This window comes from Cucurbita pepo, chromosome LG11 (genome assembly GCF_002806865.2).
Source record: "Cucurbita pepo subsp. pepo cultivar mu-cu-16 chromosome LG11, ASM280686v2, whole genome shotgun sequence".
NCBI classification, from domain to species: Eukaryota; Viridiplantae; Streptophyta; class Magnoliopsida; order Cucurbitales; family Cucurbitaceae; genus Cucurbita; species Cucurbita pepo.
The window spans coordinates 238,093-262,448 of record NC_036648.1 but is presented as its reverse complement, the minus strand read 5'-3'; the positions used below and the strand labels follow the sequence as shown (position 1 = coordinate 262,448).

Here is a 24,356-nt window from a genome sequence, read left to right as displayed (position 1 = left end):
GTCAAACTCATGAATCAGGTTGCTGATTTGCCAATAGTTGTAATTTGATAGGATTTCTCTGGATTTCTTCATCGTTTGCGGAGTTGTAGACATGGAACCATCTTAAAATATCTTGTGTTAAAATATAGGACGAAGATTGATGTGACAATGACACGTAAGAATTAGGTGGTCATTATATTATTTGCAACTATATAGAACATACAAACTCAACTTCTATCCTATGAAATTACTTTTTTTTTCCCCTAGGGAAAGTCAACAATATTCGTTTATATATGACCCAACAAAATTTTGATATAAGGTTTGTCACATGTAGTCTAAATAAACCTTAAATAAAAGACAGTTAATTAACTAATTTTAGATTCTAAGCTTTCAAGCTGTTGTTCACACGGAATTTCTTTGCATTATTTTTGTGTCTATTGAGTATAATCCATAATGTATGATCTCTTAATTCTTTTCTCCCAACCTGTATTGGATTTGAAGGCCTCAGCACTTATTCTCTGCTAGATTTGGTTCATTGATCTTATTGTATTTGGGCCAAACTTCAATGCGGCCCAAACCTGTCGGGCTGGGCTTGGTCTTAGTAATCTTATAATAACAGATGCAACGAAGCCATCAAAGGATCCGTGGCGCAATGGTAGCGCGTCTGACTCCAGATCAGAAGGTTGCGTGTTCGATTCACGTCGGGTTCAATTTTTTTGAATTTTTTTTATCTATTTTCAGATGACATTTTGGCCCCTCCGATTATCCATAATTTCTCTTTTGTTTACGGTTCCCGACGGCTTTGTCTTCTTCCGGCTGTGCTCGGCGGCTCCAGCGCCCCAAGGCCGAAGGAATTACTGTGGCATATTATTTTAAAAAAGCTTTTAATTCACCGCCATAATCAGTAAAAAACTTATAATATTCAATAATTGGTATATCAAACTTCTTTTAATTAATTAATTATAAAAACATCCCGCTTGTCATCAAAGGATCCGTGGCGCAATGGTAGCGCGTCTGATTCCAGATCAGAAGGTTGCGTGTTTGATTCACGTCGGGTTCATTTTTTCCCGAAAATTTCAGTTATCGTCAAATTACCTTTTGGTCCTCCAAACTGATACTTGAATGGCGGGAGATTGCTGGTGTCCCCACCGTGATACTGGTGGATAAGATTCCACGAGAAGGACCATCCTCCCAACTCAACTACGATGCCCATATCCACTTCAGTCCTGATTCAGACCAAATCCGATCGCGAAAATGGAGGTCGCCATGTCTCTCAACGCTCTGGTTCGACTTCCCCTTTCGAATTCGAAGCTAGCCGAAGATGGGCGGGTCCGGCACTCGCTCTTCTCGTCGAGGACGGTGCAGAAGCCTGAGCGGAGGCATCGCCACACTTTTGTGGTCGAAGCGAAAGGCAAAAAGGGGATGCAAGCTCGTCGGTTTCAAAAGGCTGCGCCTCCACCGCTACCCAAGATTGAAGACGACGGCAACCCTAAGTTCGTCATCTTCATCCGCACGGCCGATGTTTGTTCTCCATCCTTTTGAATACAGCTTCGATTTTACCTTTTCAGTTCGGTTTCTTTCTGTTGATTGATTCTTTCCCCTTGTGGAGTTGTTGCTGATAACATCGTAGAATGGTGAGACTGGGAAGTTACTCTTGAGAATTACTCACTATTCCTTGAACTTAGGAGCTACATAGAACATGTTATTGGCCCCTAATTGAATGGATAACATCGTTTACACTATAAATTGTTGTTTATAATATCTCCTTTTTGTGATATCGTAATGTGATATGCCATCAAAAGAAGTTCATTAACTCAAAATCCCAAAGAGTTTTCTGAATAATAGAAATTCCATCAAGTCTGTAAAGTTCAATATCCTGATATCATCCCTTTTACGTTTATTATGCAGGTTTATCTATGGTACCCTCTGAGTCTTATAAATGGTGGCACAACCGCCAAAATCATGGTTGCAGCAAAAGATAATTTTCTGGGGAAATATATCTATAAAGATACTCTGGCTAGGAACCTTGCTGCTGTCATTTACCGTGTAAGGTTCAATCACTATCTATTTTATTAATTCATCTGCAATGAAGTTGATGTCTAACAGAGAAGATGATCATTCAAGATACTTTTCTCCATTTTCTTGTTCTTGTTATAAGCCGCCATTCAATTAAAGTGAAGAAAATTAAATTTAAACCTTCTACGATCACAAGTGCATGTAGTTATGTCTTTCCATCCAAAACTTTGTAGTCTTGATGAAAGGGAAGTTAAAGCTTGTACTTCGACAAGTATGTGTGTTTTCTAAGGAAAGGGAAGGGAAAGTTGTAACAGCCCCAAACCCACCACCGCTAGCATATATTGTCCTCTTTGGGTTTTTCCTTTCGCGCTTCCATCAAGGTTTTTAAAACACGTCGGCTAAGGAGAGGTTTTCACACCATTATAAAGAATGTTTTGTTCTCTCGTGGGATCTCACAATCTACTCCCTTTCGGGGCCTAGCGTCCTCGCTGGCACTTGTTCAGTGTTTGGCTCTGATACATTTGTAATAGCCTAAATCCACCGCTAGCCGATATTGTCCTCTTTGGGTTTTCCCTTTCGAGCTTCCCCTTAAGGTTTCTAAAATGTGTTTTGATAGGGAGAAGTTTCCACACATTTATAAAGAAGGTTTCATTCCCCTCTCTAACTGATGTGGATCTCACCATCCACCCCCTTTGAAGCCCAACGTCCTCGATGACACTCGTTCCTCTCTCCAACCGATGTGGGATCTCACGTATGTGGCATTGCTGAATGTTTAGGAGTTCTTTAAGGTCTAGAGAAAGCAATCAATAGAATTTGGATTTTTTTTTGTGAAATAAGAAATTTATCGATTTATTATTAGCTATTCGAAAAACATGATGCATAACTTATCCAAAATTTGTGTTGCCCTCACCATTGAGAACACTGTGTACCTCTGATTGAACTCTGGCATCTAATTTAGGAATGAGTTGCCATTTTGCTACACATTCTTGTCAGTTTGTTTTTGCATAATTACTCGAATTTCCAACCTTTAAACAATAATCAATTCTAAACTTCCTTTAAGATACTAACAGTGGAGCTACCCTTTAATAGGATGAAAAGGAGATACAGAAGACGGCGTTCAAACAGTTTCGCGTGTTGCGGACAGCGACAGAATTCAGATATGGCTACAAGATTGTCGTAATGTTTCCACACCCGTATTTATGATTCATGAGGACAATATTTTATGTTGTACTGCCTGACTGATGAACAACAATTGACGTAATTTTAATTATATGCTTTCATGAAGGAAAATGGCAATCTGAGATCCGCACTTTCTACCACAGATGTAATCGAGGTAAGAATGGCTTTTCGGGTGGATTTTATAAGTTCAGGATCGAAAAAATAAGTCCTTGATCGATCGAACCAAGCTCCTTAGTAACTTGTGTCGGTCGGTAAGATTTACAACTAGATCATCTAATTTCCTTACACTGTTTGCTTCTGAATCAATCTTAGCTTCCAACTCAAGACCAGCTGAAGACAGTTCTTGATAAAGTTAAGGACTTCTTTGGAGATGCAAAGGAATCATTTGGCAAACTCACTGCAATAGGCTCACTTGAAGGTGAGGAGTCAGATGAGAATTCAGAAGAGAAGGCCAAGTGAGTATTATTCCTTAATCCTAATCTTCAGAAACGAGCTTCAATGAGTTTTAGATGGGTAGATTGATTCCTTAATCCACATTTTCAGGGTTAAAACTTGAGACTGAAGTGGTCGTCTTACTGGAAAGTGCAACAGCACGACGAACGTCCTAAACTCGGGAGCTTTGGAAGGTACATAGAAGGGTGGACTAGCAAAGTTTTTTTTTTTGTATCCAAAATGTTCGTAGCTGAAAAATTAGGGAGCTTTATACGGTGTATGTTTGATGAACACACAGCAGTGGTAATGTTCACAAGTTTCACCAACGGGTTTTGATCACAAATCTTGCTCTGCCCATCTGTTCGCTTGCATTTGAATGGACAGGCCCAAATCCACCGCTAGCAGATATTTGTACTCAAGGTTTTAAGACGCATCTATTAGGGGAATTCTACACACTTATAAAATGGTGGTTTTTTCTCCTCATAACTAATATGGGACATCCGACATAACTGTTGTCATTAGAAAAATTAGCTATAATAGGGAGAAAATAAGTTTTTTTTTTAAAATTTTATTTAAAATATTGGTGTGGAGCGGACAACTGTGTAACAGACTGCAGAGAGTTAGCCGTTGGAACGATAGTTTCCATTATTGGTGACGTGGACAGACAGTCTGTCCTTCCTGCCTTTATCTGCCCACTTGGCGGGCCGTAATCTTGATTAAATTTTGAATTAGTTACCTAATCAATTATTATTATTTCTTAATTTATTCCGATTAGTTAATGAATAAAATAAAATTAAAAATTGATTATTTATTAAAATTTGTGACGTAGAAAACCCCCTTAGTACCGTTGGGCATTACAAAATCAGACCACAATTAATAAAGTAATCTCCTTTGAATATTTGAAAATAAAAGTAGACGTTGGAAAAGCTTCTGATTTCACCAATCATCTTGTTGGCCCCATTTCGGTTCTACAAGCTCTCAAGACCCACTAGATTAGAGCGGCATCGGACACACAAATTTTGCAGTTTCATTTCTACAAAATCTTAGGGTTTCACAGCTCCAAATTATCCTCATTACTACTCAAAACCTTCATTTTCTTTTGTGCGTTACAGACTTTTCTTTCTGTTTTTTGCGAAATTTATTGTTCTTATGGAGTGCAGCAACATGGGTGAATCGGCTTGTCTACGCAGATCCTTCTCTCATCCTTCCGATGCTTCGCGGGAGCCAAAAGAGGTCGGTTCCATGAAATGATCTTCGTTTTCTTTATTGGGTTTCTTTGATCGTTACTGTTTCAATGCGTTTCTTTGATTCATGGAATGGATTGCTGTAAATCTTGATTCGGCTGTTGGAAACTCTCCAGGATTTCTTGGGTTTGATGATTTGTTGTGGTTTTCTTTATCTTATAATGCTTTTACTTTGTTTCTGGGAATGTGGGTTTTAAACAGGGAGATCCTATTCGAGCTCTTGGAGAATCCATTTCGTTTGGAAGGTTTATGTCGGAGTCTCTTGCTTGGGAGAAATGGTCTGCATTTTCTCATAACCGCTACCAGGAAGAATTAGAAAAATTATCCAAACCAGGTTCTGTTGCTCAGAAGAAGGCGTATTTTGAAGCTCACTACAAGAGGAAAGCTGCACAAAAAGCAGCAGCTGAGCTTGAGGACACAAACACTATGGTGACGACGAATCAAGTCGAAACCGTGGAGTCTGCGCCATTGACACTGAACAACCAAGTGATTGAAACTACTGAACCACAGAATTTTGTCCAGACGGCTGAATTTGTATCTCCCGTTGATTCACATGAATTTATGAATGAGGAGATTATGGTGGAAACAGTAACAGACAAGGTGGAAGAAGTTCTTGACCAGAACAATTCCATGGAGACTGATCCTAATATCGAGAACGACAACCAGAATGAGAAGGATGACGACCACAGGAAAATCGCGGTCGCTGAAGATGAGAAAACACCGGCGGAAAACGTGAGTTTGATCATATTTTTGTGTATTGATTGATTGCAGCTGTTTTTCTCATTAATCTCAATGTGTTTATCTTGTCAATATGCAGCAAGCTGCTGAAAAGGAGAGTATGTCTTCAGGGGGAAGCTTGAAAAGATTAAGGAATTACTCCTCTAAATTACTAACTCGAAGTTGGTCATCAAAGCCTCAAGCCTCTCCTGCCAAACAAGCTACAACCTCTAGTCTGCAATCCATACACAGGGATGGTAATGCCACTCCAAAGAGTAAGAAACATGTCGGCAATATTGTCAGGAATCTGAATACGAAATCCGTCCACATGTCGATGCACTTTAAGTCCTTTCCGAAAGAAATAGCTAAAACAAGTCCTGAACTTCCACAAATTGGAAGAAAGAGAACTCATATGAGTTCACTTGCAGCATCCAAAGAGGCTTCAGCTCCTCCTCGGAAGTTTGTCAGTAGGGTAGCGGTAGGTACTTCTAACTCTAAACTCCTCACTAATCATCTCAGTATATTTTGCAAAAATGGCCAAGTTTTTCGAATTTTTCCATTCTTCAGTTCATGATTTGTTCATATGTGTTTAAGATGGTTCGTTTATCCCAATTGCAGGCATCTGTTAATGGATTGCTAAAGCAACCTTTGATCAAGCCCCCATTTGAAAATAAAAGGTATATTTAGCTTCTGACCATCCTTTGATCAAGCCCCATTTGAATGTTTGAGGAGCTCATATGAACTGAAGATTAACACTTAAATGACATAATGATAGTTCTGCTGTCTGAATTTCTGTATGCGTTCTGTTCATATAACATGGAACTTGACTTACATTGATGTAAGTGTATTGTATTCCAGATGCTTGAAGTCTTCAAATGCAGGAGGAACCGTAAGCAAAGAACGGCCGCCTCTTATATGCTCTCCTTTCAGCTTCAGGAGTGAAGAAAGAGTGGCAAAACGGAGAGAGGCAAGTATTATGCTCCACTCCTTCGTTTGTTAGGAATCACGACTCTCCACAATGATAGTATGGTATTATCCACTTCGAGTATAAGCTCTCGTGGCTTTGCTTTTGGTTTCCCCAAAAGGCCTCATACGAATGGAGATGTATTCCTTACTTATAAACTCGTGATCAATTCTCTTTTCTTATCATACTGTCGGTTAAAATGTATCTCATTGTCAATGCTGTTTTCATTTGTTTTTTCAGTTCTTTCAAAGGCTTGAAGAGAAAGCTAATTCCAAAGAGACGGTGCAAAAGCAACCGCAAACAAGATGTCAGGTTGATAGCTATTACATCATTTTACCTCTTATCATGTTGATCATCAGCATGAATGCGAAATTGCAGAACTTCTTAACCCAAATACATTCAAGGGCCATTTATACTTTCCACTACATGATCTAACTTGCAATACAAAACCACTGAAGTCATCTTGGATTATACAGGAAAGAAAGAAGAACGACGTTACTAAATTACGTCAAACCATAAATTTTGAAGCCAAGGCAACTCAAGATTCTAACCAGGGATCAAAGTTGCCTGCTGATCAAATTAATAAGGTATTTTGTAAGTCCTGTAAGGGTATCAGATGCTACCCCACTTCCTCTGCTTAAGTAGGTGGCTGGTGATCTTGAGTTTTGAATGTGTTGTTATTAATCTTGGGTTACAGATACCTGTCACGAGACCTCGATCGCCGAAACTTGGGAAGAAGACAGCAAGCAGCAGCACGGTACAGAATATAAGCTCTCTGCCTCCGAAGAGGCCATCGGTCACTTCCAATGATTCCAAGAACGTCATGAGAAAGAGGTACGAAAGCACCACTCAATCAGTCACTTCTCTTGGGAAGAAAATGAATGGCTGTGAAAATTTTTCTCCAAATATCCAGAGCTGATTGATCTCCCTCTCAATAGCTGGGATGCACTTACTTAGTTTACACATCATGAAACTAAAGAAAGTTGGTTAGAAAGTAAGTTGTCTATATTTGTGATGAGGAGATGCTGTTCAGATGACCAAAAAGTATGCTTTTGTGTAGCCCACTTTCTGATTGTTTGGTGGACTACTTAAATAAATATGCAGAAATTTTGTAGTGAAATGATGAGAAATATTACCTAGCTTGGTAGGTTTTTGTACATGTTTAAATTTATATGTTCTATACATGTAAAAATGTTGTGATAAAATGTCGTCTGGCTCAAAAGTGAAGTTTAATCATTCTACTTAACTCATCAATTCCGTCTATCGACTTGAGGCATGGACCGATGCGGAGGCCTTTGTTACGCTTATGGAGACGTCGTCATCCTGATCGTGGCTGGCAGCACCTGCCTTTTGGCGTGCTCTTGGCATTGGCCTATAGATTCCCCATTCGACCCATCTTGAAACATGGACCAAAGAGTCTAACATGTGTGCGAGTTAACAAGCAAGTAGACCCATAAGGCGCAAGGAAGCTGACCGGTGGGATCTCTTTGTGGGTTGCATCACTGACTGACCTTGATCTTTTGAGAAGGGTTCGAGTGTGAGCATGCCTGTCGGGTCCCGAAAGATGGTGAACTATGTCTGAGTGGGAAGCCAGAGGAAACTCTGGTGGAGGCCCGCTGCGAAACTAACGTGCAAATCGTTCGTCTAACTTGGATATAAGGGCGAAAGACTAATTGAACCGTCTAGTAGCTGGTTCCCTCCAAAGTTTCCCTAAGGATAGCTGGAGTTCGCGGGCGAGTTCTATCGGGTAAAGCCAATGATTAGAGGTATCGGGGCGCAACGCCCTCGACCTATCCTCAAACTTTAAATAGGTAGGACGGCATGACCCAAGTCGTTATTAGAAAGCGTTTAATGATGTGAAGTTGTTTTATTGATATATATAGGAAGAAGTTTTTCATTACTACTTCTATATACACATTTCAAAATCCAAATCCCAATAGGTTGGGAAGGTAATATTCAATCCATTAAGTTAAGGAAGAACTCACTTATTGAGCAAGACATCATTTTTCCTTGCATACAGGGAGGGAGTATGTGAATAGCATAATCATGCAATAAATAGGCCTTCATCTATCACCGGATAATACTCAGTTGGGTCATAGGAGTACTCATAGCCAAACCTCATTGCATCGTAAAGGTAAGCAGGAACTTCAGTGAAAAGGCCTGGATCACCATAATCTGGAAACTCTATGATCTGCTGATGATCAAGGTTCTTTGGATAGCACCCATCTTCAAGCAGATAGCCCTGCAAGTCTTCATCAAAGGATTCAAAGGGTAACCCACTTCCTATATCAGTTGAAATGCTGCTAAGATTTAAGCTCTGGTTTTTCTTTCCCAATGGAGTAGTAGCAGCAGCAGGAGTAGTAGTAGTTGAACTGGGATCAGTTGCAACTTTTGGTAGATTTACATGGACCATCTGTTGGCTACACTCCTCAGAATACATAGGCTTACTTTCAATGGAGCTTGCTATATCTTTCTCTGTTGCGGACCGTCCAGAACTAATCGACGAAATCGATTGTAGTTGGTCGATTTGAACGTGGTGCGGTGGAACCGTTGCAGGGAACTGACTGAAATCTCCTTCTGAATGCACAACTGGCTTGATTTCTTGTTTGAACTTTGTTTCTGGAGCATCAACCCAAGGGTAACAGGTTCGCTTGCTGGGATCAAAGGCTGCAAGCTTTATTGGTTCAGGAACACTCCTAGCAGCAGCAGCAGCTCTTTTTGGCTCTGATGAATCATTCTGCAGAAGGAAGTTATCACCTGAAAAACTGAAGCTGCTGTTTGTCACATCAGTTTGTGGCCCGGCCAACGAGCTACAAAGGCTGAAGTTCCCGTCTCGATCCTTCGAACACGAATCAGTATGTTTCATCCCAACAACAAAGCAAGCTTTTGGGTCATTTTCTTTCTGCAGTCTACTCAAATAGAGACGATATTTCTGCATAAACAACCAAGTTTTCAATATCCTAAAGAAAAAAGACATCATTTTAGCTAGATCAGTGTCATGAAGGTACATGAACCAAACCTGCAAGTGGCTAGCCACATTTTCTCTAGTCAGCCATGGAACATTCATCAGATCAAGAATCTTTTTAGGCCCAACTTCTGCAAAATTAGAGATTAAGAATCATTTCTCTGTAAAAGAATGATGTTTTAGGAGGGAAAGTTGATGTATTCTGTACTTACTGTCAAAACCTATATGGTCTACTGCTTTGACAAACTTCTGGTGTAGATCAACCGACCAGACAACTCTGGCTTTCTTTGTGGAAGAAGTGTCACAAAACTCTCTGTCTTCATGCTTATCAATATCTTTTCTTTTTCTCAGTGAAAATAGTTCCTCTCCTCTCAGGAACTGGCTATCATCGTACCTATCTGATCCATTTCTTAGAATCTGGATACCTTCAAGAACATCATGTCCTTCAATATCTCTTCCTTCTTGTATCTTCTTTCGCAATACGTGCTGCCATATGTTTCGAAGTTCTTTCATTCGTATTGGTTTTAGAAGATAATCACAAGCCCCGTGTTGAACCCCTTTCATTACCCGGCTTGTTTCACCATCAACCGACATCACTGCACAGAGGGAGATGAAGTTAGAAGTGAGGAGTGTGCTAAAAAGTGTGTTGAAGTTAGGGTGGTAGAGCACTGACTGATAACTGGCAGGTCCATTTCCAATCCCACATGCTCAAGGAGTTTAAAACCATCCATATCAGGCATGTTTACGTCGCTGATTACGATATCGTATCCATCTTTTCTCTCCCTAAGCAGGCTTAGAGCCTCCCTTGCTAAACAACATGTTGTCACTGCAACACAAGATGTTAAGTGTTTCAGCCTGATTTTGAAAAAGTTCATCGGATTCAACTAAATAAGCTGAATTCTGAAATGGGATCATCTAAACTGGCCTTAAACAGTGAAAAACGCATAGTTTCAGTTTCATCCAAGCGTTAGCTGTAATAGATCTCATAAAAGTGACCTTGAGCTATGATTGAATAACTCAAGTGAATGAAGGGAGAAAACATGTTGAGAAGAAAGAAATCTTTGTCTGGTTTCAGAAACAGTGTTTTAGATCCTACTTCTCGTGGATTTTAAGGTTCAAAATTTAGGATCTAAAACACTGCAAATATGTATGAAAAGCTTTGATGTTTTCAGATGGGCTGTATCATTATCAGTTCTATATTGAAAAGGCCGAAACAATTCACAGCCTCAAGAATTGTAATAGTAGTAATCAAGTAACAAACTAAGACAGAGAGAGAGAGAGAGAGGTTTGTTCTTGTAAATTAACCTTCATAGGAGCACTTCTTGAGCATCTTTTCCAGGATTCTCAACCATGTTGGATCATCATCAACGACAAGAACACGAAGACCGACGGGAAACGCATCGCTACGAGGAGAAGAGAAGCCATTTTCCATGACCATGGAGCTCTGGTGGAGATCAGGAAGGAGAAAATGAACAGTGAGTTTGTAACAGTTGTTCAAAACTGTCTGGGTTTTGAAAATGGCCCAAGTTTAGAGAGAGAGAAGCGCCTAACAGTTCCCTTCAAAAGATTCATAGAATGCTATATATCTACAAAAGAAGCATGAAAATCAGAGGTGAAAGAATATGAGATGGGGGGAAAAAGGCATCTTTACAGGGGACCTGCTTAGTTGAAGAACAACTTACAAACATATATATATATATATATATATATATATATATTTTTGGCATACAAAAGCATTGAAATGACTTTACAATAATTAAACAAAGAGAGTGCAGAGAAAGGAATAAAAGTATATAAAAATGAAAGTATATAAAAATGAAAGTATATGAGGAAGCCATAGGGAGGGAGCAGTTATAATGAACAGTAGGAGCAACAATCCAACAAATGAAGGTGGGAACCCCTTTTTATCTGCTCAACTTCATTTCCCTTTTGCAAATTTGTATTCCAACCTTTTTCTCCCCTTCAAGATCTTTCCATGTTTGCATTCAACCGTGGATTTTTGCATTGTTCTTGTTCTGTACTGTCATTCAACAATTTGTTTGAATCTGATATTAATATTGAATGTGGGAGAGAAGAAACAAGCTCCTCTCCCTCATCATCAGCTACCAGCTCCAGCTACTTTTGGTACTTTTTAGTCTTTACTATATATGGAAAATGTCCCTCCATTGCTCCAATGGGGTACCCATGGCAGCTTCAACCCTGCTCAAATTGCCCTTCACAGATGGGCTCATTCAAGTGAATCAGAAGCTAAGAATTCCTTCTATAATCACTTATAGGTCTACTTAACCCGTTTGAAATGACTTTTTAAATACTTTCCCGTGTGGAACTACTTCCTAAATGCTACCTATCTCTTTCTTCAAGCTTGTTTGGAATTACTTTTTAGATGCTTACTTGTTTTTAAATAGACCCTTAGTTTTCATTTTGAAATTTCTTTCTAAGTACTTTTGGGCTTTCTCTTTCGTGCTTCCTCTCAAGGTTTTTAAAACGTGTTTGCTAGGGAGAGGTTTCCACACCCTTATAAAGAATGTTTTGTTTCTCCTCTCTAACTAATGTGAGATCTTACAATCCACCCCCTTGGGTCCCTGTGTCCCCACTTGTACGTTACCCAGTGTCTGACTCTAATATCATTTGTAACANACCCAAGCCTAGATATTGTTCTCTTTGAGTTTTCCCTTTCAGGTATCTCCTCAAGGTTTTTAAAACAAATTTGCTAGGTATAGGTTTCCACATTCTTATAAATAATGTTTCGTTCTCCTCCCCAACCGATGTAGGATCTCACATTACCCGTATGAAACGACTTTCTAAGTGCTATCTATCTCTTTCTTCGAGCCTGTTTAGAATGACTTTTTAGATGCTTCCCTGTTTCTAACTAGACCATTTGTTTTCATTTCGAAATGAGTTTCCAAGTACTTACCTATATGAAACGACTTTCTAAGTGCTATCTATCACTTTCATCGAGCCTGTTTGGAATGACTTTTTAGATGCTTACCTACTTCCAAACAAGCCTGTCTCTTTCATTTTTCGTCTTTTACAAAAAGAACATGAATGGAGAAAACAGTACGAAGTTCATTAAGATTGATAGACGAAAAAGTTGGTGCAGGCACGTGGACTCCATTTGAGGGGGAAAGACAAAAGAAAAAGCTTGACTTTAAGCTTTAAAGAGGAGAAGCAAAACCAGAGTGAAGAGAGGGGTAAGTGGGGAAGCAGAAGATCACCTGAAGTCTGCAGCAGAAGACTAAGAACTACAGAGGCCCAATTGAAAGGTCACATCTACTCAAACTGGTTCCTCTTATCACTTAGTCTTTTAAGAAACTCATTAAATATTAAAAGTGGAAGCATTTTAACACAACCCCATTGCTTGCCTTGTCTCTTTGTATGGGATGCCCAATAATTCACCTTTTATATTATTAATTCCCATCTTTATGTACTTCCATCTATTATATTATGCTCTCTAACTCTTAATTAACTATCATTATAACACAATTAAATCAACATTATCACCACAATTAACAACAATATCGATATTAATATCAATATCAATATCAATATCGTCCAAGCTTTTAGAGCATATGTTCTGTCTTGAAGCCATTGGTTTGTGATTTGTTTAAGAGGGTTATGAAGTTAAAATAAGTTATAAATAAAACCAAGTTGATTAGTGGAAATTAGAAGTTTAATATGGGATTAGTGTGGACATCATGATTAATATGAAGATTAAAGTGATAATCATGTGACATTCAAAGTACTGATATGATACTCGCTTATTAGGAGCCTCTAATCATGTGACATTCAAACTAATTCCTCACTTAATTATTAATTCAATGCGTGAAAGATGCTAAAGCTATTTTTTTTTTAATAATTTTTTTTAAAAAAATATAGAATTTAACCTCTTGGAAAGTTGGCAAATTAAATTATTTGGCAAAAAGGAACAAAATAATTCTACAATATATGGTTGGAAGTGAACCAAAACGAGGTCTATATTTTAAGAACCACCAAAAAGCTTCAAAGCTAAGACAGATTATTATTAATATTATATACTATATTCTTTCTTGTTTATCTACGTGTCAAAATTTAAAATCACATAAAATTTTAAGAGTGAATACTACCAATATAAGCTATTTAAACATGTTTTATCCTTACTCACATGCTTCCTATTGAAATGTCTGTAAGGTGGCATGACATAAAATTATTCTAAACAAAACACATTTGACTTTTTGACTTTGAAGTTCTTGTTGGTATTTTATTAACTTTAGTTATCTTAAACTTTTCTTCGAGGATCCTATAGATTCCAATATGATCTTGATTCATTGATGTATCTGTTATGTACTGAGTGTCAGCGTCGTGTCATGAGTTCAAAGTTTGACATTTTTTCTTCTCCGGGAGCCGTAAGAGAGAGAGAGAAGGGGGTTGTAGGTGAGAGAAAATTGTGGTATAATGGCTCTAAAAAGGAAATGCCCACTAACAAATTCTTTTTGTCAAATTAAATATAAATATGGTTATAATAGAGAAAATAAAAAGAAAAAAGAAAATAAGGGGAATTGTGAGGATGAACTTGATGCAACTTCCTCCAAGTGGACTCAGCTTTATATTAGTTTATATGTAAAGTTGGAATATGGGTTTTGCCTAATGCTCGCCCTTACCTCTTTAATTATATTCTCTTCATTTTCCTTCTTAATTATATTAATTACATCACTTTTTAATTTCATTCATTTCACAATATGCTTATCTTAGTGAAACAAATTAATTATAGACTATGATTTAGTAAAAAAAAATATTAATTATAAATATATTTTAGAATCTTTGGGCCGAGAAATGGGCCTGAATTTCACAAGTCCATTGACTCCGGCCCATATCCACGTGATATTTAATTTAAATATATATTATATATATATATATAAAAAAAAAAAAAAAAAAAAAAAAAAAAAAAAAAAAAAAAAAAAAAAAAAAAAAAAAAAAAAAAANAAAAAAAAAAAAAGATATTGGTGTAGTTTACATTTGACGGTCGGCTTTGAAGTCAATGTGTTAAGAAATTGGTGTAGTTTTGTTCAGATCAAGAATTCATAATAAACCAAGAAAAGGGCATCTGGATATTCCTTGGGCAGGGTGGTTATGTAGAGATAAAAGCGTGATACATCTTCCTTTGAAACCTTTTCAGCATCGACTACATCTTCATTTCCAGTTAGCACCCACAAGTCCTCTGATTTGATCCTCTTCAAGCTTCCCCGGCAAAACGGGCACGACTCCGATCTCATGTTCCTGCAAAATCATTTGCAAGCAAAGACCTTGAAGCAATAGACTGACTTCACAAGGGGGAAGAGATTATGATGTTAGGATGGTTGGTGTTGGTTACCAATTGTGGTAACATTTGATGCACATTGAATGGCAGCAGTTTGGCAGCACCATCTTTGTGGAAGGTTGTTCTAGGCAAATCCCACACTCATCTTCTCTCTCTAAATCACCATTGGAGTGTTTTCCATCTCCTTCAACTCTTCTCTCATTAGAGTTATCCGACTTGACGTGCTTCGCTTTAGCATTATCCAACTCCTCCGCGCTCGCTTGGAGGCGTTGAAGGGATGGCAATATGATAGCTGAAGTAGGAAGTTTGTTGCAAACAAAACAAGCTCATAAGCTCAAATAATGCAGTATCAGTCCTTTTAATCAATACTAATGGGAGAGTAAATGACATTTAATGAGCTCAGAAACAAGACTTATTGTTCTCTAACAGCCTAAGCCGACGACCGTTAGTAGATATTGTCTGCTTTGGCCCATTATGTATTGCCGTCAGCCTCACGATTTTAAAACTCGTCTATTAGGGAGAGGTTTCCACACCCTTATAAGGAATGCTTGGTTCCCCTCTCCAACTGATGTGGGATCTCACAATCCACTTCTCTTGGGGGCCCAACGTCTTCGTTGGCACACCACCCGGTGTCCGGCTCTAATACCATTTGCAACAGCTCAACCCCATCACTAACAAATATGTTCGTTTTCACACCCAGGAATGCTTTGTTTCCCTCTCTTACCGATGTTGATCTCACACGTTCTAACACGTTGAACCACCCATCAACCCAAAAGTTTAAGTTGATTTGTTACGGTAAACTTAGTTATATCTCTGCGAAGCCTAATGATTTCAAACAAAAGGCATAGGGAAGGGTTGGAACTTGTTTCAGAACAAAGTTTCAATGAAACCCCCTTCAAACAACCATAGTATAAATTAAGTCCCTCTTGTTTTTAGTTGTGTTATAGCACAACTCATGTTCTTCCTCCTATAATCATGGATATATGCAAAGCGTTTCAACTGCACTAATGGTAATAGTGCATAAGGCATTAGAGAACTAATTTGATAAACCAGGGCAGACAATTGGTAGGGAAAAATGTACCGTAAAATTCCTTCACAGTTGCCTTTCTTCCATGAGCTGATATGTTTGGCCTTCCATCTGTGTAAACCTGAACAAAGAAAACGACACACTTCATGTGACAGAACAAACTCACATCTCCAAGAAATCAGCGAACATAAAACAAGTGAAGAAAAGAGAGACCAGCCTTGTAAACAAGTATGTGGAAGAAATTTAAGTATCTGGGAAGTATACAAGTGCACGAACAATCCACCCATTGCATCAAAAACAGAAGGAGAGGAGCCAATTGATTGTAAACCAGCTTCATTTGGAGATAGGAACCATGTTTGGCTCTTGGAATTGCAGCAGCCCTGCAAGCCCAGAAACCAGAATTGGGAAAAATATCCATCAAAATCAGTCATATCCATAGGCCTAAATGCATCACAGAACCCAGTAAACAGATCAAATTTCCTATGAACAGAGAAGGGAAAATGGATACTAACAGAGCATTGGCGCGTTCTACATCTTCTTCCAAGACCTTCAGAGAATCCTTACAAGAAGACCTCGCTACCCAATAATACATAATCCGAAAACCCCAAAAACAATACCCACAAAATTGTGCTCAGAAAATGAAACCCAGAAGAGAAATTTGGTGGTCGGGGCTTCTTTGAATCCCCCACGAAGTAATTATCACCAGAAAGCAACCTATGAAGAATTGGTTCTTCAGCTTTTACTAGAAGAAGAAGAAGAAGCAAGAAGAAAGCTCTTCGAGGCTTACTTTGATCAAAGCGCTTTTGCTATCGACTTTTGTGATTAGGGAAAGGGCATTGCAAAGTATAAAGAAAGAGCGTTTTAATCCTCCGGCGATTACCGATAGGGAAGAGGCAGCGCCGTCTGAGAGCGGGAAGAAGAATTCCCTTTTTCCAAATTTATCATTGTTCCTTCCACTACTTCAACTTGGCTTCCCTCTTTTTCAAAAGATAATAAAAATCCATCGTTTTCTGTAATTATGTTTTCGCCTTAAATTAAATCATGTGAATCACCACCGTACACTTGTGTTTTTGTTGAATTTTTCTTTTTAAATTTATGTTTTTAGTTTACCGAAGAAACCCCTTTCCTTATAAGAAAAATGGCACGCTCTTATTTGGCGCCGTTCTTTCGGCCTCAGTTTATCCTCTACTTCAATTTTGTTGCTAAACCCAGTTCAGTTCAACCTCGACTGGAACTGGAAACGTAATTCCGCGATGAATTTGCTCACTATCAACTGTCGTTGCAAATCAACGAACGCTGCTTCCACCTTCAATCCACTTACATGGCGGAATTCTACCTTCATCGGTAAGTCTGCTAACTCGGCTTCAGTCACTTTTTCACTTGTTAAATCGCTCTTGTTCTTCAATAAAAACGCCAACCCTAAAATTGAATCAGCTAACAATTCAATCAACGTCTTTCCAAATTCTTGAATCAATGGCGATTCGCGCCATGCTTGATTCATTTGTAAGGATTATATTCTTCTTTAAATTGTTTATAAACGGCTGTGTTTCGTTAGGTAGGAAGGTTACTGGGCTCATTGATGTACAGAGGGTTCTTCCCACAGGATTATGGAGTGTAAGATTTGCAATGTTCGTTTTCTCTGATTATATGTTTTTTTTCCCTTTAAGATAGCAGCCCTTTTTTGGGTGTAGAAGTCAAAGGTTTATGCAAAGCGGAAACCCGCGAGGAAGCTTGAAAGAACGGGAGAGGAAGTTTCTATACCGTCCTCTTCTGTTGACGATAATGCTCAAGATGTGAAGATGAACTCTTCCGATAGTTCACCTAAGAACCGCTTGATCAATATCTCCTCGAGGAGTTCTGTGCTTCAGGCTTGCATAATTACTTCTGGTTTGATTGCTGCTTTGGGAGTAATAATTCGACAGGTGACGCATACCAAGCCAAACATAAACTTTTGTTGGTGTTCATTTCTTGATTTAGGATAGTCATTCTAATCACGTAGGGAAAGTGGAGCATGAGTTTAAAAGTTAAGACATGTTCCTTATGCTATAGCTGTAGATTTGTTTTATGACTGGTTACTGGCCTTTATGATGGATATAATTAGTGTCTTCTTGACGTATTGGAAAGACTATCAATGGCGTTTTAAGATCTGTTTTAATGGTGTATGTTTTAGGTATCTCATGTTGCATCGATAGAGGGATTGCCGGTGATTGACTGCACCTCAGAAGTATCATGTAGGACTTCCAACTTCATTTATCCCTTCTTGCTAATTTACCGTTCTCTATTCATCTTGAAGAGAGAGTGTTTGTAATAGTACAAACCCACCGCTAGGAGATATTGTCCTCTTTAGGCTTTCCCCTCAAAGTTTTATAACACGTATGTTAGGGAGAGGTTTTCACACTCAAGGAATGCTTCGTTCCCCTCTCTAACTGATGTGGGATCTTACAATCCACCCTCTTTGGGGGCTCACTGTCCCCGTTGACACCCCGCCCTTGAAGGGAAAGTCTAAATAGGACAATATCTTCTAGCAGTGGACTTGGGCTGTTACAAATGGTATCAGAGCCAGACACTGGGCGTATGCTAGCGAGGACGCTACGCCCCCAAGCGTGGTGGGGTGGATTGTGAGATCCCACATCAGTTGAAGAAGGGAACGAAACATTTCTTATAAGGGTGTGGAAATCTCTCCCTAGTAGACACGTTTTACAACCTTGAGGGGAAGTCATTGAAGGGGAAGCCCTGTTGAGGATTATTGGGAGTGAGTTCCACATTGGTTAATTTAGTGGAAGATCATGGTTTTATAAGTAAAAAATACTATGTCCATTGGTATGAGGCCTTTTGGGAAATCCCAAAGCAAAACCATGAGAGCTTATGCTCAAAGTGAACAATATCGTACCATTGTGAAGATCCATGATTCCTAACAATCCTACTAAGAGGACAATATCCACTAGCGGTGGGCTTGAGGCTGTTGCACCTTTTTTGTCACCTCATTGATTCTCGGTTTCATTTCTATTCAATACAAACTATTTTGAATGCTTTGAAAGAATGGTTAGAATTGGAACCACAATCTTCTTTTACATTCTCTTGGATTTCGTAGTTATGGACTGAATGACTATGAAATCCAGAAAAATAACAATATTGATATGGATTACAATATTTAACTTATGTACTCCATTCTGGCAGTTAGTTTTGAGATGAGGCAACTTCAGTTGATTACAGGACTGGTTGTTCTAATATCTTCATCCCGATTTTTACTGTTGAAACTATGGCCAGACTTCGCCGAGTCTAGTGAAGCAGCGAATCGACAGGTAGCTGGTTGTTTAGTTTTAATCTGTAAATCTAGAGGCAGCAAGAGCTGAAAAATGTTTTTGCTGCCAACTTATAAATCATTTGAAAATACTCCATAACTCCTCTTCAACCTATAGATTATGGCCACTTCTCTCCATAACTCCTCTGTAAATCTAGTGCAGGTGCTCACTTCTCTTCAACCTATAGATTATGCGCTAGTTGCCTTTTTGCCCGGCATTAGTGAGGTGAGTAAAGTATATCAACACTCTCTCATTTTCTTCTAAATCTACTTTCAAGTAACAGTATACGCCTCTCTGAACCTTAGGAATTGCTTTTCCGTGGCGCATTGATACCGCTCTTGGGATTCAACTGGGCAAGTGTCATGTTGACAGCCGCCATTTTTGGCATTCTACACTTGGGGGGTGGCCGGAAGTATTCATTTGCAATATGGTATTCATATCTCTATCTGAACTTCATATCATAATGTACAAACTCTATGTTCAGCAATAGATCATGAATCAAATCATATGGCTTTGCTCTTACAATATGCCGATGGTTAACACTGCTTACTTTTCGTTGCATCCATTTTATTTGGCAGGGCAAGTTTTGTTGGACTTGCATATGGTTATGCGACTATCGAATCCTCCAGCGTCGTTGTGCCGATGGCTTCTCATGCATTGAATAATTTGGTTGGAGGAATTCTTTGGCGCTACCAATCAATGAATTTGGAGAATGGTGAAGATCAAAAATGATGTTGATGAATTTATTGATTAACAGATATTTGCTTGGATAAGCATCTGTGACAAATTCATTCAATCAATGGGTAGATAAGTATCATTCATTTGGGACTTTAAAAACTCACATGAATTCTCCACCATAAACCAAAAAAGAACGAATAAGAAGACAATTAAGAGAGGCAGGTTGGCCAATTAGTTGGCCAGTTGCTTGTAATTAGAGAGTATGGGTGGCAGCTTAGGATGGTCATATGCTTGGCTAATTAGTTGGCCAGCGCCTCACCTACCAAGTGTGATGGTTGTGCCCAAAATAATTTAATATGCCCATGTCTCATCAATTGAATTTTGTAATTATACGTAACTCACGTTTATGGATTGCTCAAAATATTATACTTGTGAGATTCCACGTCGAACGTAACATTCTTTATAAAAATACATTCTTTATAAACCATGAAGGTGGTAGTGATACGTAACACCTCTCTCTAACAAACGTGTTTAAAACCATGAAGGTGGTAGTGATACGTGACGGGTCAAAACGGGTAATATCTACCCGCGGTGAATTTGAGTTGTTACAAATGGTATCAAAGCTAGACATCGGGTGGTGTATCAGTGAGGACACTGGACTCCAAGGAGGATAGATTGTGAGAAGCACATTAGTTAGGGAGGGGAATAAAACATTTCTTATAAGGCCGTGGAAACCTCTCACTACCAAATTCGTTTAAAACATTGATGAGAAACACAAAAGAAAAAGGATGATCTAGTTTAATGAGAAGTCCATAATAAAAATGATGATATCTTACAATACTATTAAAAAAAAAAAAAAAATCCTGCGTGAGATATATATATATATATATATATATATGGTTTAAATTATTGTCACGATGCTTTTAAAATATAAATAAAATATAATAAAAAAAATTATTCCAATTTCTATCTACGATTGACATATATAACCGTTTAAATCAACTATGACTATTAAAGTAGTTACATTATTACATAGCACGTGCAATTATATTAAAATTAAATGATTCCTTCTATCTGTAAATAATAATAATAATAAACCACAAAAGTCTATCCTAACCAGAGAATTCCCAACTCTTTTGCTAAATAATAATGATTCATAAATTAAGCATTTATTAGTGTTTAATTGGCCATTTTTAATTATTTCTTAGGAACTCTAAGGATGACTTATGGCTATTTTTTAGGGCGTTTAAAGAGAGTGACTCTATTGCTCAATTAAAAAAATGCCTATTTGATAAGCAAGTGAATAGGGGCGCTGCATGACAAACAAAATGGTTTTCTTCAATGAAAGAAGAAGGTTAGACCTTTGTTACTGGGAGGAAACGAAAGATTTTGACTCCGAGAGGAACAACATTGGCTTTCTATCTATTTGTATTGGTCTTTTCACTCCTATGCAGATTTCTTATTGCATAGTCGAGTATGAAGTTTAGTAGCTTTCATCGTTGACGAGCACCGCTAATAAGACAAAGAAGTGAGTGGGGGTCTATGTCTTCCTTGAATGAATCCGTAACAACTCGTTAGTGTAACGAGAGAGAAAGATATGAAAAGGATGGGAATGACTTATCAATCATTGGTGGTCATCGAATCTACTAGTCCTCCTCAAAGCCAATGAGATAGAACTTGATGTTCGACATTCGTCCATGCGCAATCTTTGCTTTGGTCCTATTGATATCAACCATAAAGCTTGCAACCAGACAAAAAAGGTGACCTCTTCAAGCTCGTAAGCTAAGCAAGGCAAGGAATGGATTCGATGGTTGCTCTCTTCCCTTCATAAGTCATAGCAAAGTAGCAAGACCGTGCAAAAGAAGGGAGAGAGAGGACATAATGTTTTTCTCAATGATACAAGAGAGCCCGCTCTTCAAGCTTAAGTTGCCTAGCTAAGAAAAGACTTGAAACGCTTTCTTTTGAAGAAGAAAGATCAAGAGCGAACTATTCGATCGATTAAGGTCGATGAAGAAAAGTTTGTAGAGAGAAACAAGTTTGAAGGAACTCTCGCCTCACCGGCTCCTTTTGACTTATAGCATCAATGCTTACACAACAAATTCTCAAAAGAAAATGAAAAAACAAATTGACAGTTCATTGAGATTTTAAATGAGGTGGTTTGCTCATCTACTTCAGCGATCCATCATCCGTTTTCATAAATGAAACCGCCTCCATCCTTTACTTCATCTTCTTGTTTTCTACGTTGACGAATGTGCTTTTGGCTCCTTTAAAACCCAGACTTCAAGACCCACATTCTCCCAATACCAAGATGGAGCTCAGTTGTGTTGAGCAGCTTAAATCCCAGCCCCTCTGGGTTTGCTTGCTATTCGCGTTCGGATCTCTCTCGGCTTTGAAATTCTTAGTAATCGTTCTCAAATGGGTCTATGTCAATTTCCTCAGACCCCCAAAGAATCTCAAGAAATACGGTTCTTGGGCGCTCGTCACAGGACCCACTGATGGAATCGGTAAGGGTTTCGCCTTTCAGCTGGCTCGCAAGGGGCTCAATCTCATTTTGGTGGGTCGGAACCCTGAGAAACTCAAGGACGTTTCCGATTCAATCGTCGCTAAATACGGCAGCATCCAAATAAAGAACGTTGTCGTCGATTTCTCCGGCGATCTTTCAGAAGGGATGAAGAGAATCAGCGAAGCGATTGAAGGGTTGGATGTTGGGGTTTTGATTAACAACGTTGGGGTTTCGTATCCGTACGGAAGGTTTTTTCACGAAGTGGATGAGGAGCTTCTCAATAACTTAATCAAGGTCAATGTGGAAGGCACTACCAAGGTGACTCAAGCTGTTCTGCCTGGAATGTTGAAGAGGAAGAGAGGCGCCATTGTTAATATTGGTTCCGGTGCTGCCATTGTCATTCCTTCAGATCCCCTATATGCTGTCTATGCCGCCACCAAAGCGTAAGATCCATTTCTTTATTTGTTCATATTCCTGAAATTCTGTTATTGTTTGTTCATAGTTTATGCATATTTCGTTTAGATTTGATGTTTCTTGCTGGAAAAATGAGGAATGTTGAAATAATTCCAGGTACATTGACCAATTCTCGAGGTGCCTGTATGTGGAGTACAAGAAGAGTGGAATCGATGTGCAATGTCAGGTAATATCTCGTTAACGTCTCTGGTTCAGATTGAGATCTATGGATATTGAAATAATCAACTTCAACTCAACTGTTTAAAAGAAGAAAAGGTTTTGTTCCAATGAGCTCTAGCGTGAGTTCACATGACTTCATGTTCAGGACTCGGATATGGATCTGGAATCCGGATTCGGGGCCATTTGATGGCCGCGACATTCTCCTGCATATGTGATAACCTAGAATTGCTCTAAACAAATCATGCTTTAACTATGAAGGATGAAGTTCTCTAAGTCATTGGTTGCCCCTTAATTTGGTCATCAAGTTCATGATATGGTTTTCTACTGCAGTTGTTAGATGGTCTGTCTTTAAGTTCTGTTTATTTTTAGAGCATCTTTGAAAGCCAAACCAAAATATGGGAAATCTGTTGACTCACTCAATTAATGAACTTGGTCGATATAGGTCCCGCTGTATGTTGCTACGAAAATGGCGTCTATTCGACGATCATCCTTCTTCGTTCCTTTGACGAATGGATATGCAGCAGCAGCTCTCCGCTGGATTGGGTATGAGCCTCGGTGCACACCGTATTGGCCCCATCAACTTATATGGGGTTTGGTGTACTTGTTGCCAGAGTCTGTTGTTGATGCTTGGCGCCTGAAGTTTTGTCTTGGCATCAGAAAGAGAGGACAACTCAAAGACTCGAGGAAAAAGGAAGAGTAGGAAGATTCAAGATATGTAGTGTTGTTCTAATTCTTCGCCTTCATTGAATTCTGGAACCACAGACCTGCTAGATTTTAATGTTTTGAGTTTTGTTCTTCTTTTCGATGACCTTTCTTTCAATATATTTCTTAGAAAGCTAATGGTGAAAAGACTTTGGTAATGATGTGCTCCCTTTTGTTCTCGTTCTTTGTTGGATGAAAGTCCCACCTCGACTAATTTTGGGAATGATCATAGGTTTATATGTAAGAGATACATATCTATTAGTTTGAGGCCTTTCGGGAAAGCTCAAAATAAAGCCACGGGAGCTTATGATCAAAGTGGACAATATCATATCATTGTGGAGTTTAATCTTGAATTTATGATAGTAGTGTTCTTATGGATATCCCATTAGCCCATTTGATTGTTCTTATGGATACCTCATTAGCCCATTTGATCGCCCTCTCAACTTACTCGTTGAATACTCTTGAATCTTATATCTTATATGCTTTAATGAATGTTTTGCAAATTACTTCATATCATATTTGAAGATTTTTTTTGTGTCGATTCTTTTCTTACGTTTGTCAGCCATGACGTTGGTAGCTGAATATGAAGAATTCATTACTTTTTTAATTGTCGAACTAAGAAACAAAATATAAACTTTAAAATATATATTTTTATTTTATTTTTATGACAAACATACTTTTGTTTATTAATACAAAAAAAAAAAAAAAAAAAAAAAAAAAAA

At 38.5% G+C, this 24,356-nt stretch overlaps 6 protein-coding genes and 2 non-coding genes across 13 annotated transcripts; 6 read left to right on the top strand and 2 right to left on the bottom strand.

The window, feature by feature from the left end:
- Positions 1-617: 617 nt before the first annotated feature.
- On the top strand, positions 618-689 carry TRNAW-CCA. Its single transcript has one exon. It is a non-coding gene; the product is annotated as a tRNA-Trp (tRNA).
- Positions 690-967: 278 nt separating this feature from the next.
- Positions 968-1,039, top strand: TRNAW-CCA. The gene has a single exon. It is a non-coding gene; the product is annotated as a tRNA-Trp (tRNA).
- An 85-nt stretch (positions 1,040-1,124) lies between these two features.
- On the top strand, positions 1,125-3,949 carry LOC111805602 (protein HHL1, chloroplastic-like). Of its 2 annotated transcripts, XM_023690730.1 has the most exons (6): positions 1,128-1,500; positions 1,888-2,025; positions 3,085-3,171; positions 3,281-3,328; positions 3,487-3,629; positions 3,718-3,949. In XM_023690730.1, the coding sequence occupies exons 1-6, from the start codon at positions 1,234-1,236 to the stop codon at positions 3,728-3,730; spliced, it is 696 nt and encodes a 231-aa protein (XP_023546498.1). In that variant the 5' UTR covers positions 1,128-1,233; the 3' UTR covers positions 3,731-3,949. The 2 variants fall into 2 exon arrangements, with proteins under 2 accessions (XP_023546499.1, XP_023546498.1); XM_023690731.1 differs by lacking the exon at positions 3,718-3,949 and having other exon boundaries at positions 1,125-1,500; positions 3,487-3,633.
- Positions 3,950-4,419: 470 nt separating this feature from the next.
- Positions 4,420-7,688, top strand: LOC111805601 (protein WVD2-like 7). Its single transcript, XM_023690729.1, has 8 exons — positions 4,420-4,839; positions 5,052-5,582; positions 5,668-6,045; positions 6,186-6,244; positions 6,426-6,534; positions 6,772-6,843; positions 7,008-7,118; positions 7,229-7,688. The coding sequence occupies exons 1-8, from the start codon at positions 4,756-4,758 to the stop codon at positions 7,448-7,450; spliced, it is 1,566 nt and encodes a 521-aa protein (XP_023546497.1). The 5' UTR covers positions 4,420-4,755; the 3' UTR covers positions 7,451-7,688.
- A 690-nt stretch (positions 7,689-8,378) lies between these two features.
- Positions 8,379-11,180, bottom strand: LOC111805600 (two-component response regulator ARR11-like). The gene is made up of 5 exons (XM_023690728.1): positions 10,802-11,180; positions 10,170-10,322; positions 9,709-10,092; positions 9,551-9,627; positions 8,379-9,463 (listed from the first exon to the last, which is right to left on the bottom strand). The coding sequence occupies exons 1-5, from the start codon at positions 10,932-10,934 to the stop codon at positions 8,576-8,578; spliced, it is 1,635 nt and encodes a 544-aa protein (XP_023546496.1). The 5' UTR covers positions 10,935-11,180; the 3' UTR covers positions 8,379-8,575.
- A 3,298-nt stretch (positions 11,181-14,478) lies between these two features.
- On the bottom strand, positions 14,479-16,828 carry LOC111805599 (E3 ubiquitin-protein ligase CHFR-like). Of its 2 annotated transcripts, XM_023690727.1 has the most exons (6): positions 16,604-16,828; positions 16,329-16,530; positions 16,034-16,196; positions 15,871-15,937; positions 14,844-15,081; positions 14,479-14,749 (listed from the first exon to the last, which is right to left on the bottom strand). In XM_023690727.1, exons 2-6 carry the CDS (start codon positions 16,406-16,408, stop codon positions 14,539-14,541), a joined length of 759 nt encoding a protein of 252 aa, XP_023546495.1. In that variant the 5' UTR covers positions 16,409-16,530; positions 16,604-16,828; the 3' UTR covers positions 14,479-14,538. The 2 variants fall into 2 exon arrangements, with proteins under 2 accessions (XP_023546495.1, XP_023546493.1); XM_023690725.1 differs by having other exon boundaries at positions 16,329-16,828.
- Positions 16,829-16,936: 108 nt separating this feature from the next.
- On the top strand, positions 16,937-19,955 carry LOC111805597. 4 transcript variants are annotated; one of them, XM_023690723.1, is made up of 8 exons: positions 16,937-17,160; positions 17,376-17,430; positions 17,508-17,738; positions 17,987-18,047; positions 18,994-19,118; positions 19,281-19,343; positions 19,424-19,548; positions 19,697-19,955. In XM_023690723.1, the coding sequence occupies exons 1-8, from the start codon at positions 17,138-17,140 to the stop codon at positions 19,848-19,850; spliced, it is 837 nt and encodes a 278-aa protein (XP_023546491.1). In that variant the 5' UTR covers positions 16,937-17,137; the 3' UTR covers positions 19,851-19,955. The 4 variants fall into 4 exon arrangements, with proteins under 4 accessions (XP_023546491.1, XP_023546492.1, XP_023546489.1 ...); XM_023690724.1 differs by having other exon boundaries at positions 16,938-17,160; positions 17,511-17,738; XM_023690721.1 differs by having other exon boundaries at positions 16,938-17,160; positions 17,372-17,430.
- Positions 19,956-21,906: 1,951 nt separating this feature from the next.
- LOC111805596 (very-long-chain 3-oxoacyl-CoA reductase 1-like) lies at positions 21,907-23,949 on the top strand. Its single transcript, XM_023690720.1, has 3 exons — positions 21,907-22,742; positions 22,870-22,939; positions 23,375-23,949. The coding sequence occupies exons 1-3, from the start codon at positions 22,105-22,107 to the stop codon at positions 23,630-23,632; spliced, it is 966 nt and encodes a 321-aa protein (XP_023546488.1). The 5' UTR covers positions 21,907-22,104; the 3' UTR covers positions 23,633-23,949.
- The last annotated feature ends 407 nt before the right edge of the window (positions 23,950-24,356 follow it).